Source organism: Lissotriton helveticus, chromosome 7, assembly GCF_964261635.1.
Source record: "Lissotriton helveticus chromosome 7, aLisHel1.1, whole genome shotgun sequence".
Classification (NCBI taxonomy): domain Eukaryota; kingdom Metazoa; phylum Chordata; class Amphibia; order Caudata; family Salamandridae; genus Lissotriton; species Lissotriton helveticus.
This window is the reverse complement of record NC_136068.1, coordinates 372,005,583-372,023,989: the sequence shown is the minus strand read 5'-3', so window position 1 is coordinate 372,023,989 and position 18,407 is coordinate 372,005,583. Positions and strand designations below refer to the sequence as shown.

Genomic DNA, 18,407 nt, shown 5'->3' with positions numbered 1-18,407 from the left:
GCAGCGGAGTCGGATCTGCGACTAGTAAAAAGAGCCCCAAGCCAGGACCATTCCGGTGCTATGAGATCTGGAAAAGAAAGAAAGTACACTGCACCGAAGCGAAGGAAGACCAAGCAGCCAGATGCAGCTGGGGTACAAGCCCACGTCAATCATACACTAAAACCTCAAAAACCCAAAAACTTAACTCTACAGGACTTTTTTAGAAAGACACCATCAAAAACTGCGGAACTAATACAATCATTAGAGCAACACCCGTAAGTTTTGGAGGTAACCACTTCTACAACTTCGGACCACTCAGGGTTCGACCGCCAAGCACCAGCGCAAAATTTGGGTATTAGAGACGATGCCAGCAAAAGAGCCGCCAGAGGTTTATATCTTTGGGTCCACTTGTACTAACCATAACAGGGAAAACATCCAAACTGCTCCCTTTCAACCAGGCAGGCCCTTCACGTCTCTGGCAGATGACAATGGGCCCGCCCACCCCCCGCAATTACAGCTGGAAGACACCATGTGCCCAACAGAGGCTTCCCATGTGCCGCTACAACTCTCACAACCTTCCGTCACCAGACCGGTGTCTCTGACCCCGTCTAAGCCATCTACGGGCCTTCCCCAGCAAACAACGACGGTGCAAATCCACGGGCAAGCTGGGCCTGTGCAACCAAACGGCAGTCATCCACCTCCAATCTCGCTAACTCCACCAATAACAAAAATACCAGTAGCATCAACAGACTTGAGCCCTCTACACAAGCTATTCTCGCCTTCTGGCCAAACAAGGACTCCATGTCAAAGTCAATCAGCGCAGCTGGCTGCAAATGACCAACTCATGTCCAATTTGTCCCTCTTCTTTAAGACCACCCCAAGCTCACCAAGCCCGAGCCTCACTCCGAATGAAAAACCTAACACAGAAGAGAACACTACGACCAGTGTCTGGCCACAATTATTACAGACCCTCCAACAAACTGTGACTGCACTCAACTATCATTCAGTAAAATTAGAGGTGCAGGTAGACTTATTAAATACCCTGGCACTTTTTACGTCAGGGATTGATGGCAAATTAGATAAACTGAACCCGCTAATTTTAAGGGCGCAAGCATCTGCAAACTTTGTCCAACCATCGTGCTGCTGCTCTCCAATCATTGATTCCCTCTCCCTGCTTCCAGATTGCCTTTCCACCATCATCAGGGAAGTAAAGCAGCTGAGGGGAGGAAACGTGCTAGCCGAATTGCAACTTCCTAAACATCAAGAACTGGACAAACCCCCGGAGGATCCCGGAAACAAAAATACAAAAACAAAGGAAGAAGAAGTGAACACCACTGGGACAATCAACCGCCCTTCACCGATGAACGGTCACCCTCAGAGCGCTTCAATAAAACCAACTCTGATGGCTGAAAATGGCCCCCTCCCGTCACCAATTGGGCCAACAATCCAGCATGCCCAATCTGAAGATGGGCGAACCAACAGTTCGGCCTCTTCGCCCGCTCCATCAGTTCCGGCCCCCCCGGGGCCTATTCCTCCTTGCAGCAAGAGAGAACGCAAACGTCAACGCAAAGCCAGAAACAAGCTCAGGGCTAACTCCAACATGGCCCATCAGGATTTCTTTCCCATTTTTTCGATAGCCGAAAATAAAAAATCTCCAATAGAAACCAGTACAGTGGAACCAACGACAAATCCAACAATAACCCCCAACGAAGCCGCACCAGATTCACCAATTCAAGAACTGGCGAGGAGTCCTCAGAGTCAAAGAACACTAACAATTGCCCTGGCAGCAACAGCAGAGGGCAGCGACCCCGTAAAAAGCACAAGGGTGAGCCCAGCCAGGTCAAGTTATACCGGGCACGAGACAGCGGCAGGAAAATCTCGGCCTTTAACGGCTCTCCACCTTTCTGGGAATGAAAACACAATGCTAAAGCTAAGTTTCACTAAAACTATCTGTAATGACACAGCTGCCCGGATCAGTCACACTTCACAATTAAAACGGGTCCCTCTCCAACCACCACAGCAGTTACATAAAAACAGATCAGATGCAATAATCGAAAAACCGGTCTCCAGACCCACAAGTGCACCAGAGCCGCAAAGCGACGTCCTATTGTGTCATCGGATTTTACTAGCCCCTGAATACAGATCCAAGGGGCGGCACAACATTCTTAACAGATCAAATCTGTTGAAATTAGTGGAAGGCATACCGGGGCTAGCAGGTCTGGACACGAAAAGCATTGAATCCATTGAATTCCTTCCCCCACGAGGAAACCGACCCTCCGAGGTCACCGTTGTAACTTTTGTACAGGTAGGCTGGGTAGGAGCCTTTCTTGAACACAAGGCCATACTGCGGAACAGGGGAATTAGAGTGTACCCTTACTCAACACCAGGGTATCCAATCACGCAGCTATCCAGAGCGACCACACCTAGCAAGTCGGCCCCCACAAAAAACACAGAGCATGGGAGGCCGTTCTCTGTTTTAAAAAACGCCTTATGGTCGGATATAGAACTTAAATGTCCCGAAATGGCGGCGAGAAACGAAGAACTAGACCACGTCTGGGGATGGCTGCCAGCAGTACTGGCCTCAAAACACCCAAACTGACCATCGGCGGCTGGGAAACCCGCAGAAACACACAATGCATCCAAATCACTCCTCCCAGCAGGGGTACCACAGCAAAAAGTGGATAATAGCAAAGGGGGGCTACTCTTTTCATTGTGCTCATGGAATATCAGCGGCCTACACCAAAAAACCTTGAATGAAGACACCATGGCTTTCCTGGGGGAACACGTGGCAATAGCTCTACAGGAAACCTGGGAACTAGAGGGCCGCCCTATAGAAGGATTTATTGAATATCGGAAACCGGCGCTTAGGGACAGCCGCTTCGGCCACCCCAAAGGCGGGCTGTCCACATACATATCTAATAACCTAAAAGGCAAATTCAGTCAACTTTACCTGAAAGAAGACTGGCTACTGGGGGTCAAAATTAACCTGCGGAGCAGACAGCGATTACTCTTGCTTATAAATGTGTACATTAACCCCAACACCCGCTCAAAAAAAGACCACCTGGCCAGACTTTGTGAAATTATGAATGACATAGCCACAGAATATCCCAACACGGACTGCATTATCACAGGGGACTTAAATACAAACCTGTTTCAGGGGAACACAGCAGACTCAGAAGGACCCAACATGACCAGCATTATTGAGGCTATCCCCCAATCCAAACCTCCTGTGCAAGTTTCCAATATATCAGGCGAGGTCACCGTGATGAGACTCTATAACGCAGGTTACCTGGTGGTGAATGGAAGATCGGCCAGCGACTCCCCTCCAAACTGGACCTGGTCAAATGGAAGAAAAAAGTCCTACTTGGACTTTACTATCCGCAATTCGGAATTCCTGTTTAATCTGGATAGCTTCTCCGTCCTGCCAAGGTCCGAAAGCGACCACAGGCCGTTGGTTATCTCCTTCACCACAAATTTAGTTCTCCATAAAAAGGCACCATCTACTTACAAAGGAATACATTCCGATAATTTAAAACGCCTGAAATGGAGTGAGTCCAATTGTCAGAGCATCTTAAGAACAAGCAAGGCTTTTATCATGTGTGTTCCAGACCAAGTGGCCTCCCCAATAGTAATATGGTCGTAGTTATGCGCACATCTGATCAGTATTTACACAGTGACAAGGCAGGGCCCAAATCGTACTCCACCGGTAGGAGCAACAGCCCTCCCCATCATAAAATCATTAAAAAGAACGAGAAACAACGCACTGAGGTTGCTATCAAAATTTCCAGGGAACAGCAGCTTTCTCGTTACATACCGTCATGCCCAAAAGGCACTTAGGAGGGCAGTTGCCCAAGAGAAAAAGGCCCAGGAATCCCAATTCTGGGTCAAATTGGTATGGGAAAGCAAGCAAAAGAACTCAAGGAAATTCTGGTCACTTGTCAACTGCACCGACCCAAACATAACATCGTTTGGATCAGCGAACATTCAGGAAGCAGACTGGATTTCATACTTAACGGAGCATTTCCAGGCACAAGACCATCCTGACCGCCCTGGATCAACATGGGTTTTTGATACTGGCATGGGCGTACCATCGAATACCCCACCCGATTTAATGCAGGGGCTCACCATACTTGATGGATTGTCTGAAGAAAGAGTAGCTAAAGCACTGACAAAAGGGAGACAAGATGGAGCACCGGGCCCGAATGGCCTGCCACAAAGGCTATTCAAGTCCGACGTCCCTTTCTGGTCTATGGTGCTATCAAACCTCTTTAATTACACCTTGAGTTCTCAAATAATTCCGGACTCTTGGAGAGGTGCTATCATTCATCCTATTTATAAACCTGGAGCACGAGGCAATCCGAACAATTACAGATTAATTGCCCTGTTGGATATAGAGGCAAAGCATTTTGCAGGCCTCATTTTGGAGGATCTCAGACAATGGGCAAAGGACAACAATCTGATTCCCCTGAATCAAACAGGGTTTGTTCCCAACTCAGGTACAATGACAAATCTATTGACAATCTCTACCATCATTGACAAAGCTCTTTCAAGCTCCAGGTCGATTTTTTGCTGCTTTGTTGATTTCAATGCAGCATTTGACAGGGTGCCCAGGGCAGCACTCTGGCAAAAACTGAGGCAGTGGGGAATCCCAGACAACATTCTGAATCCAATTATCCTGCTGTATTCCAACACATGGGTTCGAGTGAAGTTGGGGTCTGGCTCGCATCTCTCCCGGAAAATCTCGACCTTTCGTGGTGTCAAACAGGGATGCGTGCTGGCCCCCCTCCTCTTCAACCTATTCATTGCTGACCTGTCAAGCACTCTAGAGAAGGTAATCAGCCATCCACCCAAAGTAGGTGGTACGGCATTATGTAATCTCTTATATGCCGACGACCTGGCACTGTTCAGTCTCACCAGAGTGGGGCTACAAAGACTCCTTGATGCCTTAATGCAATACACGGCCAACAATCAGTTAGAAATTAACATGAAAAAAACCATGATTGTCCCGTTTGGCAAAAAACGCTACAGCGGTGGAGGCTGGTAGATAGACAAAGAAAGCCTCTCAATCTGCCAATCTTACAAATACTTAGGGGTCCAACTCGACTCCAGGGGCAGTTTCACCAAACAGAACACTGTGGTTGCAGCCAAGGCTACAGCTTTATTGGTGTCCTTGGCTAAGTTATCGAGGAGACTCTCAGGCCCCACTGTCTTGCCCTTACTGGAAGTGCTTAGAGCAAAGATCGGGCCCATACTTTCGTATGGCATAGAGAATTTTAAGGGTAAAATGAATAATACCTTAAATAAACTTACAACCAAACTCTATAAGAAATTGCTTCATTTGCCGAGTTCTTCCTCGCCAGCACAGGTCAGACTAGAGCTGGGCTTAATTAATTATGAAGCCTCCAACGTTGGCTCATATCTTAAGCTGATCCACAAATTAAGACAAGCAGAATCAGGTACCTTGGAATTCCTAGTCTGGAAGGAAATCAGTGTAAACAACCCGGGGGGATCATTTGGCCGCCTCTTAAATGACCACATCCAACAAATGTCTGCTGCGAATCTCTGGGCTCTTAATCCAAGCCAGACTGTCTTTAAAAACACAATTAAAAAATGCATAAGATTGAAATCCCTGACTATGGACAAAGCTCTTCTTGCGAAACGTAGTCATGCTTGGGCAGTAGCCAACTCTTATAAACGACTATCCCCGGCCAATTACCTTTCGGTAACATTTTCTCATCATCTAAAGCAATGTCTGAACGCCCTTAGATTGGGAGACTGGCGTTTCCTTCAAAATCTCCCAGTATGGCGTCGAAAAAGGGACGATCTAATGTACAGAGGGTGTGGGGCAGCAAAAGAGACTATTCTGCACGTGCTTTGTATATGCCCTTTCATTATTCATCAACGCAGACGCCTACTCAGGCCAGAATGGAACAGGCTGGGAGTCCGGACTTGTAGGCACGCCTTTATTGCTGCTCTGTCTTTAGAGAATACTGTTTTAAATATAAAATTGGCCAAATTCGTTCAGCAAGTTTACAGTATTTTAGAAAAATTGGAAACGGCTAAGGCTCCGCTGATAACTGTGTAGAATGATATGTATTTTAACTTCATCTGTATTGTCCGGGAGTGTTAATTTTTAAATTGATACGTCGCAGTAAGCACTAATAAGAAAGGCCAAATTTTATTTTGCTTCTTTTACTCTTTTAATCTGTAAAATTATACTTAATGTGTTGGAAGAATCTTTTAAAGATATGTTTTTATATATCTAAATAAAGAAATTATTATTATTAAAAGACTGCTGGAGCCCTGGTTGATTCCTCTCTTTGTTGTGATCGGTGATACTATAGTTGTCGTGGATAAATGAGGTTGAGTGAATTAGTATGGATGGTTAAAATCAAATAATTTCACTGATCCTAGCGCAGCAAATCATTTCCTAGGAGAAACTTGTTTTCTATTTATAAGTAATATAACATAAATAAATAAAAACACTTACTTTGCGCTCGCCGCAATATTTATTTATTTATTTATTTATTTAATATTACTTATCCCGTCGTCTGTTGACTTCCACCATTTCCCACCCTGCCCCACCGCCCCACTGCTCTTACCTGTGTGAGCTGCTACTGCTTCCACGTAATTCTTTAATTCCTTTTCATCTTTTATCCTTTTAATGCTGTTTTTTTAGTGGTTTTAGTATTGATATTTTGCACATTTATATACTTGTAAGAGTTCCTTGCGTTTGGATATTGATATTTATTGATAGAGATACTTTGCTGTTCTAATGAATTTTCCCTATCTGATGTTCGAATTGTAGAAATTCTCTTTTATTGTTGCTGTGTCAATTTATTATGTAATGCTGTTTCTCTGACTTTTATGGCATGTCTGGCTGAATAAAGTATTTCTGAACTGAACTGTGTTGTATTGTACAGTAGGCCTGGCAGTGCATGACATGTTTTAATGATATATTAACACTTTGTGATTGATTTTCTCTAGAACATACCTCAAGTAACGAAAGAATTCTGAAGGTGTAAAAATGAAGTGGCTTTTTTGTTCTGCTGCAATACTACTTTTCCTGACGACATTGGACGCAAGACCACAGGCTGCAGGTGAGATTGCCTCGGTGAATGAGGTTTCAGTACTTTGTGATTTCCCAACTACATCGCCATTGTATTCACTTTTTCTGCCATAAAAAAAACAGCCAGTTCGCAAATCAGCTCTCAGAATGTCACTTGCAAAAAAATGAAATCAGTACGACAAAGTGCTGATAAATTTATGGCCATTTTTACAACATACCGACAATATCATCTAGAACATAGACGACCTTAAAACGGGCGATAAATTAATGGTTGTATAATTTGCTGAACGAAGTAAAACAACAATGCAACATGCCCAGATGCCTAGTACCATAATCGTTGATATAAAAATAGAATCACATCTAAAAGTAATCAAGGCGCTATATCCATGATGACAATTATGATCCGATATTGATACTATTACCACTAATAATAATTCATGAGAATATTAACAATGGGCATAATCATAATAATAATACTTTTATTATTTAAAAAGTAGTAGCTACCACACTTTTGTAGCTTCATTGTTCTGTACAGCACTGGTGCTGCCATTACACAACATACGCCATTATTACCGGAGGTCCATTAAAATCCCATTCATTTCACCCATGTTCCACCACATCCCTAGATTTATCATTAGCAGGGTTACAGACAGCCGCAGCCGCTGCAGGTAAGAGCAGTAAGGCCGGCTGGGGAGGATTTCGAGATACGACCATGAGGGGAAATTAATCAATTATTTAATTTTCCCTTGTGGTCTTCTCTTGAAATCCCACCAGCCGGCCCCACCACTCCTAACTGCAGTGGCCGCGTCTGTTTACAGAGAATTTCATCTAGGGAGCAATAAAGGGGAAATATGTTTTGGGGGGAATAACAACCAAATTCCAACTTGTAGTGCTGGTTTTTCCTTGGTATTCTACCTGGAGATTTTGCCTGTTTTAAGCAGGCAAAATCTGTAGTTGGAATACTACCCACTAGCATTGTGCCTGCCGAAACCCTTACTATTGTTACCAGGCCCATTTTAATTATAGGGTAAACTTATAATGAAGGCCTTAGTGGCAATCTTTGTACTCTCCTTCGAAGAATGAATGCCAAGTCTGGAATGAATTTCTTATCTGCAGGTCACACACATATATCTGCAATGATTGCATTATTCAGTGTGCTAGCATATGCTGAAAAATTGCACGCACTGTTTGGGAACTTTATGCCTGAAATGAAAGATTTTTTCTCTGAAATGTTGACTGGGACTATTCTCTGCTTTTTGACTCATTGACTCTTCTGAAGAGATTTGAGTGATTAAGCAGTCACTCAAACTAGGGATTTTAAACTGCAATCTACCTCCTAGAATATAGGATGTCCCCGAATTTTAGATATAACGTGGAATACGGTGATTCAACTTATACATCTACATATTCAATATGATTCTGCTCCTAACTGTGCCTTCCCAAATATATCAAAATGTTTATCGAAGACACATTTAGATGTGGAGTAACCTCCTCCAAAAAGTTAGAGGATTTGTAAATTCTTTCATCACCTCATAATTCAGGTGATCTGAGTTTATCCCAATTGCTACGTGGGCATGACAATCAATAAGTCACTATTAGATGAGCAACATTACCATTTTGTTGCCATTTAACCCTATCTTGAAGTTATACCTGATTTCTTTAGCTTTCTGTATCAGTCTGAGATTTTCACTTTTGGCATGGTTGTAGTAAGCGCCCACAGAAGATACCCCAAAACTAACAAAATTTACTTTTTCTCCCTTTGAGGTCAGCAAAGAGCTGGTCTATTGAGGCGTAAGACTTAACTGGATCTAATTAAACAATCCCTTCAGTGGCTGAACACAAAGGTCTGATACCCTCAGAGTGGTTAGTTGTGTCAACATTTTTTAACCTGGCTGTCCTTGATAACTGTTAACACTTTTGATTGCAACTGAGAGTAGGGGCCTGATTTACATCTCAGCGGACAGGTGACTCTATCACAACGTTGAGGCTATCCCATCCACTGAAATATAAATCCTACAGGAATGAATGGTATTTATATTTCGGCAGACAGGTTTTACGTCACCGCTGTGCTGTGGTATCCCGTTTGCTAAGATCTAAATCAGGCCCTATGTGTTAAACTTTATGCAAACTTGGGGGAATTTGCTAAACATTCACAAACATTTCAAGTATCTTTATTCATTTTACTTCTAAATTCGAACCTTGTTCAGGTGCAAGTGGTGCAATCAGATTGGAGAGTGCCCCAGACATACATATTTAGTTCAAGGGTATGAATCATAATGTGATTATTTTTACATAAAAAAATCTCCAAAATGATTAAAAAGAATGGACTTCCACAAACCTCCTTAATCTACTTCTGTTGACATCTCATAGGCTTACAAATAAGTTTGACAATCATACACAAAGAAAGCTACAAAGGTTTTAGTTTCCGAAAGGACACATTTGTCACTTCTGAGTAAAATATTGTCAAATGTAAAACTATGTAAATATTGGTGTACACTTATGCCAGACAGGGTGTACTCATTTTTGTGAATCAACAATTTTGTGATAAGGTCTGAGTAAATTGATTGTGTAAATTTAAAACATGCCAAATGGTGGGGAAACTGAGGGTTTATTGAAAATCAATGTTATTTGGAATTTTGTGTAAAAATCATCGGATCTGTGATTGTACAATCCATGTAGTAAAAGATGGTGGCAGCTTCCGTCTGTTAGAACTGTTGCAGCAAACAATATGCCAATTACATAGTCAACAAAGTAAGAGAGTGAGAGCTTAGCTTGCTTGCACTAGTTCTCAGAACCATTCATGCTCCGCCAAGAGAGGAAATTAGCTATTTACCTAACACATTTCTGCAACAAAGGAATTGACCCATAGAACACCCTCCTGGGAAAAAAGCAGTTGTGATAAAAAAGCACACTGTTTATTTCCTTCATTCAACCCATGTTGCTTCCTCATTCTCTGCCACCCAACCTTCCTCTCAGCTTTTAAAGTCTTGCTTGAATGGAAGCATTTTTAATGCTCTTTGCCACAACTCTCACACTCCCACCTTAGAATTGTTTAGGCCATGCTTACATTTCCCAGAGTCTGTTTTGGATAGTTTGCAAAGATTTGTGAATCATCTCAAACTCCCAATGGTGACTCGCTGCCCTTTTGAAACCACAGAGGAAAGATTTTACCCAGGAACAATAGCTACTTTAAGGAAATAATTTGAACATAAAAGTAACATTTTCAGTAAGAATTAAATTTTTCATACATTTCAAAAATTGTCAGTGGCCACCCATGTATCAGCTGCATTACGAACAAAAACTCATACAATTTAGTAGTTACCAATTCAGGCAACAGCTGCTGAGTTACAAAGCACTCCCACACAGGTGTTGGCCATGGTTTGGGTTGAAGGATACTTGGGGGAAACTGACAGCCTAACCTCTTGCTTCAGTGAATTACTTCTCGAGAGTGCTTTTGCCCTCATATAATATTGCTTATGTACTGCAGATCCCTCCAGTGCTCCTGTCTGTGGAAGGTATGTGGGGACTGCATGGACTGCAGTGACTGCAGTGTTTTCATGCTGCCACTCAGTGGTAAGACAACCTTTAGTGGTTGTGTGGAAACCCCATCTAATTGAGACGCCAGGTCCCTTGTGGGTGACATCGCCCTCTTTTTGGCACACCAGCTTGCAACTGGGCCGAGAGAATTGCAGACAAATGGGCAACATTGCACCTTTGCAAATGGCACCTCCTCCTGGTTTAACTGGACTTTACAGGCGGAGATTTAACTTCCCACAGCCCTACCAATATGATCCGTGAATAAAAAGACAAAGTACAGTACGTTTGTGCAGTGACTTAGATTCCCTGCAGATAGGTTGTAATATGTGCCCTCATTCAAACTCTTCCTCATCAGATTTTGTGTGTGAGGAATTTGCTTGAATCCTCTTTTGTTGTTTAAACAAGGCAGGGATGTGAGGTCAGCCACTAGGGTTGTTTCGCATTTGCTCAAACTTTGGCTAATTAACTGGTGGGAGATATATTAGGAGGGGTATGCAGAAGGTAGGTGGTGTGCAAAGTCAACACGCAATGACAATTTTTAAAATTAAGACCTTGGTGTAATCAGAAAAGTAGTGGTTACATTTATGTACTATTAGTAGAATGGAAAACACAATTAAATAATCGGTTTCAAAAAGTGATTCAGAATTAACATACAAGAGACCTTTTTGTGTGTTGTTTCCCAAACAAATGTTGTGCAAAATACGTGTTTTCCACATGACACAAACAATAAAGTTGTCAAACTAAATCACTGGGAAAAGCTGTATTTGCTAATATTATCTGCACATATTTACATTGATGTTGGATAATTTGGTGAAAAGGAATTGTAGAAAACATGCAAGCCAACAAGATGTTTCAATGAGTGCTCCTGACATCTGTGCACTACCTGCAGGTTACAGGTTTGAGCCATGTTAGGTGGCTCAGCCCTTTTTTTCCAAATCAATAAATACAGCACCATTAGATTTGGTGATAGTGATAGTGTTATTTACAGTGCCACGAAAGCGGCAACAGAGGTCTGAAAATTGTTGACTGAAAACAGTTGGATATACAAGGAACTTCGCAGTGCTTTTAAAAGTGCTGCACTGCAACAAATCTGGCCCCATTAACAAAACCACCCCCTACCGTTCCAGTCTCCTGGGGGAAATCCAAATGCCTAGCTTGGCCCATCCTATTCTATTCAATTTTTTTTTATTATGATTTGGAATTCCATGGAATTCCACATAAAATACAGAATAAAAACAGCTTTTTCATACAAAGCAAAGAAATAAAAACAATTTCACAATTACACCTATCGATACAATATAATTAGCCTCGGAAATCTGGTTTACTAAAAAACATCAGTTGTTAAAATACAAAAATTAATACCTCATTTTCACTAAATTTCAACTGCGAGGGTAAGTAATCTAATACATCACATTGAAAGGCAAAAGTATCATATCAATCGGCTTTCAGTCTAAAAATCATCGGTTATCAGCAAAGATAAACATTTCGAAAGACAAAGGGTGTCAAGAAGAGAATCGAAAATAGCAGCAATTATTTTCAACAGTAATAACTAAAGTGCTAATGCATTAATTAAAGTGCAAATGCTTTACTAGTACTTTGTAATGCAACACACATAGTTAGTTTAACATTCCCACAAAAATGATCTGAAGCCGTAAGGGTTGAATGGTATTATTATTTTTAACGGTCTATCAAAGTGACAATAGTGCTTCAATAAAATACTAATACAAAAAATGATTACACACAATATTTTTTTTAAAATATCAACAGAGGTCGCAATCTTAATGTATTCATATTTTGTTTTGTTGTTACTACTGAAGTGTTTCAATCTAAAAAAATGAACATTTTGCATTGTCATTGAATGAACAATCATGAATGTTGCCCAGTCCTGTGGAGGAATTAAAGCTTTACATGCGGTACTTGTGCGTCACATTTCAACATCAAAGATGCTGCACAATTTCCAAATACCTTGAAAAAAATAAAATCTTTATACTTTTTATTTATTTTAGTATCAACATGTAAAACTGGGCCGATGGACTTGGTCTTTATCATTGACAGCTCCCGGAGTGTCCGGCCCTTCGAGTTTGAAACTATGAGGAAGTTCATGATTGACATCATTCACATTCTGGACATCGGGCCCAATGCCACCAGGGTTGGAGTGGTGCAGTATTCTAGCCAAGTGAAAAACGAGTTCTCTCTGAATTCTTTCTATAAAAAGAGTGAGATGGAAAAGGCCATCAACGACATTGTTCCTCTAGCCCAAGGCACCATGACAGGTCTTGCCATCCAGTATGCCATGAACTTTGCATTCACCGTTCAAGAAGGTGCTCGCCCATTGGTGAAAAAGATTCCCCGGGTTGCGCTCATCGTGACTGACGGAAGGCCACAAGACCGTGTGACGGAGGTGGCGGCCCAAGCTCGTGACGCTGGAATTGAGATTTACGCAGTTGGCGTACAGAGAGCTGACATGGCGTCGCTGCGTGCCATGGCGTCCCCACCGCTAGATGACCATGTTTATCTGGTGGAAACCTTCGACTTAATTCATCAGTTTACCAAAAAATTTCAAGATAAACTGTGTGGTAAGTCAAACTGTCAAAACGTCTCTATTATCATATTTAAATATGATTATTTTCTCATTAAACATTTACAAATGTAACATTTCTAAACTAGAAGCATTCAGCTGTATAAATTGTCAGTCAAATGTGTTTCATCATCAAATTCTCTTATGGGAATTTTTTACGGTCTGTTTTTGCATTCTAACAACGTTACAAGCATAATTAAATGAGTAAGGGCTAATTAAGAACTTTTTTAATGATTATGATCACATGCACAGCAGACAGTGGTACCCTGTTGCATTTAAAACACAAATGAGTGTTTGAAGGCAATATGAATTCGAAAGTACAGCCAGATGCACTTCAGTATGTTCCTTAAACACCCCATCAAGGGTGCATATCATTTACACAGCTCACTTTGCAAAGTATGCAATGTTCAGGCCTCAAGAGGGATGTGGCAGTGGGAGTTACTCTTACTACTATTTTTACTTTTTCTAAATTAGAGTCTGTCGTCCCATGATGAGATGGGCTTGTGAAATTAAATTGGCAAAAACAGGCATTGTTTCAGCATTTCATAATAGGTACATAATTTGCATATTTTCTGCAAATTAATTCCATACTGCCAGATTTACATTCAAGTCCACCTACACAGATGCACTACACAATGCTTTATGGCGCTTGAACTTTCCTGAATGCAGAAATAAGAGCCGATTGCTCTAAAGGGGGCCAGTCAGAATGGCTAAAAGAACCTCGTGTTTTAGCCCCTTCCATGCTCATGACGAGCTCAGCCCGTCATGGCGTATACCTCTCAGGTGCTCATGACGAGCTGAGCTCGTCATGACCACACCCGTTTTTATTGCTGTCCAGCACAGCAGGGGAAACTCTCTAGCAGCGATGAGGTTAGCTCTTGATGGAGCACTGGGTCAATCTTTTTATTTATTTTTTCCTCATATGACCTCCGTAGCTACAGCCGCTTCCCGACATAGTCCACCTCTGGCGCATATAACTTTGGTGATTCTTAGTCTCAGCTGGTATTTTGTTTACGGGGAATGCCTGTTTATACACAACTTGAGCTGACGCAGAGGTTTTAATCATAGGACCATGGCCTGTACCTTAATCAATTATAAAGTAAAATGGAGTAAAATAAGACGATTTCAAAGAGGGTCATCCAACCAATTCCAAAACAACCCAGTATCTGGCCTTCCTCTAGAAGCATTTACCCTCTGATCTACAGCTCTAAAATACTTAACCGAGTTCTACCAGGCATTCCAACTGGGAGGAGCTTCCTGGCACCACAGCTACAGATTTCTCTCCTTGCCAACAATATCAGGTAAAACACTAATTTATGTTATATCTCAGTCTGAATTCGTACCCCTCCCTCCATAGGTACAATACCAAATAAGATGAGAATTGGGTATACCTTCACCTCGGCACCCATGACCCTGGTGATAGTCTTACCCACATCATTCCAAAATTCTTGTATCTTAGGGTAAGAAGCAAATACATGAACGTCATCAGCGTTCTGAGAACCACATCTCCAGCATCTAGGGTCTACTCCACCCTTCATTCTGGGAATTTTGAGAGGGGTCCAATATATTCTGTGGAGTGTAAAAAAGTGGTTTCTTTTAAGTGCAGCAGATTTAATCAGAGGATAAAGCATGTCTATACATACTTGCCATAACTCTTTCCGCTCTTTACTCGGCAAGTAGTTCTCCCAGGCCCGATATGGCTCATCCACCTTTCTTTCTGCTGCAGCCAGAAGATAATTGTACCATAGAGCAATTTCTTTCTTCCTTGAAGCCAGGTTTTGTAGATCAGTTTCCATCCGATTGTCCTCCACTAGAGACCAGCGTTGACTCTTACACCATGATGTAAGCTGATAAAATTTAAATCTAGACAGGGAACCTTTCGTGATATGGCTCAAAAATTCCCAAGGATGACATTTATTACCCACTACTACATCCTTCCAGAGTAAAACTCCAGCCTCTTTTAATGGGTGCGCTAGAGCATCCATAAGGCACTCCGGGGGTCCCGGTGAATTCCACACCGGAGCCCAATCACAGTAGTAGGTAAGCCCCAAGCAGTTTCGACAGACCATAACTTGGCTGTCATACACAAAGTCTTCAAGCGGACTTTTAAAAAAAAATTGGAGAGCCAACCTTATACATAAAGCCATGCTCCGTTACCCCATCTAACATAACTTTAAACATGTAGCCTATCAGCAAATCATCAGGGGTAAGTAATAACATCCTGCCATTCTTTAATTGATAAGCCCAGCAATAGAGCTGAAGATCTGGTAATCTCATACTTCCATGGGTTAATTTATGCCTACATTTTTTCCAGGGTAGCCTAATCCCTTTACCTGCCCAGATAAAAGACACAATTTTACCTTGAATTTTAAGAATCTCAGCTTTTGCAAATTCTATTGGTATATTATTAAAGAGATAAGTATATTTTGGGAGGACACACATTTTAAGCAAGTTGACCCGGCCAAAATGGGAGAGTGGTATATTCTGCCATCTTTTTAAAAGGAGCTCGACTTCCTTTGAAACTCTGTCTAGATTAGCTTTTGAAATTTTTCTGGGATCTTGGGTTATTGTAATTCCATTCCAAGGTATCCAAGATCTGTAGCATATGACCCCTCCTGGTAGGAATATTCCAGGCCATAATCTCTGTTTTATCTTTGTTTATTTCATAACCAGAGAGTGTTCCAAAAGATTGAGTTTCACAGAGAAGTTCCTGTAGTGTGATTTCCACATTGGAGGAGAAGACAACTAAATCATCCGCGTACAGAGCTATTTTCCTAACGAACCCACCAATTTTAAAAGGAGCAATCTTTTTATTTAACCGTAGACTCTGGGCCAGAGGTTTTATATATATGTCAAATAAAATAGGGGACAGTGGGCAACCTTGCCTAGTGCCCCGTTCTATATTAACAATGGGAGGGAGGGTTCCATTAACCAGAATCCGAGCCCAGGGTGATCTTTAAATTTTAGTATAAGATTTTAATGTCCTTCTAGATAATAGTCTAGATAGGTCCTCTCCTTGTACCCAGATAGCAGCTCCCTGGGTGAGGCACATCTTTTGAATATCCTAAACATTTTTAATATGTGTGATGTGTGGATGGAAAAACATGGTGAGGTCAGTGAATACTCCTTCTACAGTAAAAATAATTCTCAATACTCCAGATTTGACCATGTTTTTATGGAGCATTCTGAACTCCATAAGGTTAGTCTAATTAAATACCTTTCCATTCACCTGTCGGATCATGGAGCTATGGGTTTTAATATGGATTTCCCCCAGATCTCACTATGAGAAGATGGACTTTAAATAGGAGTTCCTCTTGCTATCTTCTACCCCAGGCTTTTTGAGGCTTGAAACCGACTCCTTTTTTCCAAAATAACTTAGGGTCTGCCCCACTACATGTTGTCTGGGATTTCTTCAAGGCCTGCATGAGGGGATACTAAAAGGGGCTGTAGTGGGTTGGGCTAGGTTGGCGAGGGAAGAACTGGCCACTTTGGAGCACTGGGTCAATCTTACTATTTATCCTGCAATGAACCTTTGCTTAGTTGCCTGACAGGTAAAGGGGAGTTAACATTAATCAATGAGTTCAATTTACAGGGTAACCTATTCGGCCCGACATTAAGCACCAGGAATCATTAAGTAACGTTAAAGGAGTTGAATACAAATTAAGAGCCAAACTGATATATATAAATCTCCAAAATATATTGTAAAGATACAAGAGTACCAAAGGGAAGCTGAAATGTCAAATGAAATTAAGGTCTGATTATGAGTTTTGCAGCCCTCCCGCGTAGTGCTATGGCAGCGCTCCGCAGGAATGCCGCCAAACCCGATAGTGAGACCGCCTGCCAGATTCCGACTGAAATCCAGGTCGGACGGATTGTGCTGCGGCGGTCCTACAGCAGTGCCAGCATGTTCCTGCACAGGAAGAAATGTCTGTGAGAGCAATGCCAGCTCCTGCAGGTGGCAGGGAGACAGCAGGGACCACAGTGATGACTGAGTGCCTTGGGCGGGCCCCAGGGCACCCCCAATCAAGAGGCCAGGCCCCGGGGCATGGGGTCCCTGGACTGAAATCGGCACAGGGAAGGGGGGCCATGCGGCCTCCTCTCCCATCAAATTACGGCTGGTCCCCAGGGGTAGGGGTCCCCAGGGCCAAAATCGGCCCAGGGAGGGGGCCGTCCTTTCATTTTAAATACAGTATTTGTCCCCGGGGAGGTGGTGATCCCCGGGGCATAACTCCAGGAGGGGGTTCCATTCCCCCCACCTCCTTATAAATAAAGCCCCAGGGAAGTGGGGGTCCTCAGGGATCTTGGAGCTTAATGGAGGGTGGTCCCTGTCATCCCCTCCTTAATATCAGTAAAGCCCCAGGGAGGTGGTGGTCCCTGGGGTCATAATAGGCAAAACAGAGGGCAGAAAAACGAGCATAAAAAGAGAAAACAGAGGATAAAAAAATTAGCAGAAAAGGCAAAACAGAGCAGAAGTGGGTAAAACAGAGAGCAGAGAAACAAGCAGAAAAGGCACAATGGAGGGCACAAAAATGAGCAGGAGAGGCAAACATGAAGCAGAAGACGGTAAAACAGAGAGCACTCAGACACTCATACACCCACTCACAGACCCACTCAGAGACTCACACACCAACTCACAGATCCAATGAGACACTCATACACCCACTCACAAATTCACTCAGAGACTCATTCACTGACTCACAAACCCACTCAGACATTAACACACCCTGTCACAGACCAACTTAGACCCTCATACTCCCAGTCACAGACCCACTCAGAGACTCATACACACACTCACATACCCACTGAGAAACTCATGCACTCACTCACAGACCCACTCAGAGACTCCTGCACCCACTCAGACCAACTGATACGCTCATGAACGCACTCACATACCCACATAGATACTCATGAGCCAAATTACAGAGTAGACCAACTGAGAGTCTCATGTGCCTACTCACAGACCTACTCAGAGACTCACACAAACACTCACTCATAGACCCACTCAGAGGTTTACACATTCACTCGTAGACCCACTCAGACACTCTTGCACTCACTTCCAGGCTGATTCACACACTCATGGAGGCGCTCAAAAACCCTCTCAAGCTCTCTCACACCTACTCACAGCCCCACTAAGACACTCACTTGACAGGCATGCACCCACTCAGACACTCATGTACCCATTCAGACACTTGAACACCCACTCACACACAGAGTGCAACACTTATTCAAGCACTCCCAGACCCA

General features: G+C 42.6%; 1 protein-coding gene across 3 annotated transcripts in view; it reads left to right on the top strand.

The window, feature by feature from the left end:
• The window catches only part of MATN4 (matrilin 4), a 176,864-nt gene that overhangs the window by 30,060 nt on the left and 128,397 nt on the right, over positions 1–18,407 (top strand). For all 3 annotated transcript variants that reach the window (XM_078652191.1, XM_078652192.1, XM_078652193.1), the window contains exons 3-4: positions 6,967–7,079; positions 12,592–13,161. In XM_078652191.1, the coding sequence (XP_078508317.1) occupies positions 7,007–7,079; positions 12,592–13,161 (643 nt within the window). In that variant the 5' untranslated portion in view covers positions 6,967–7,006. The remainder of the gene's footprint in view (positions 1–6,966; positions 7,080–12,591; positions 13,162–18,407) is intronic.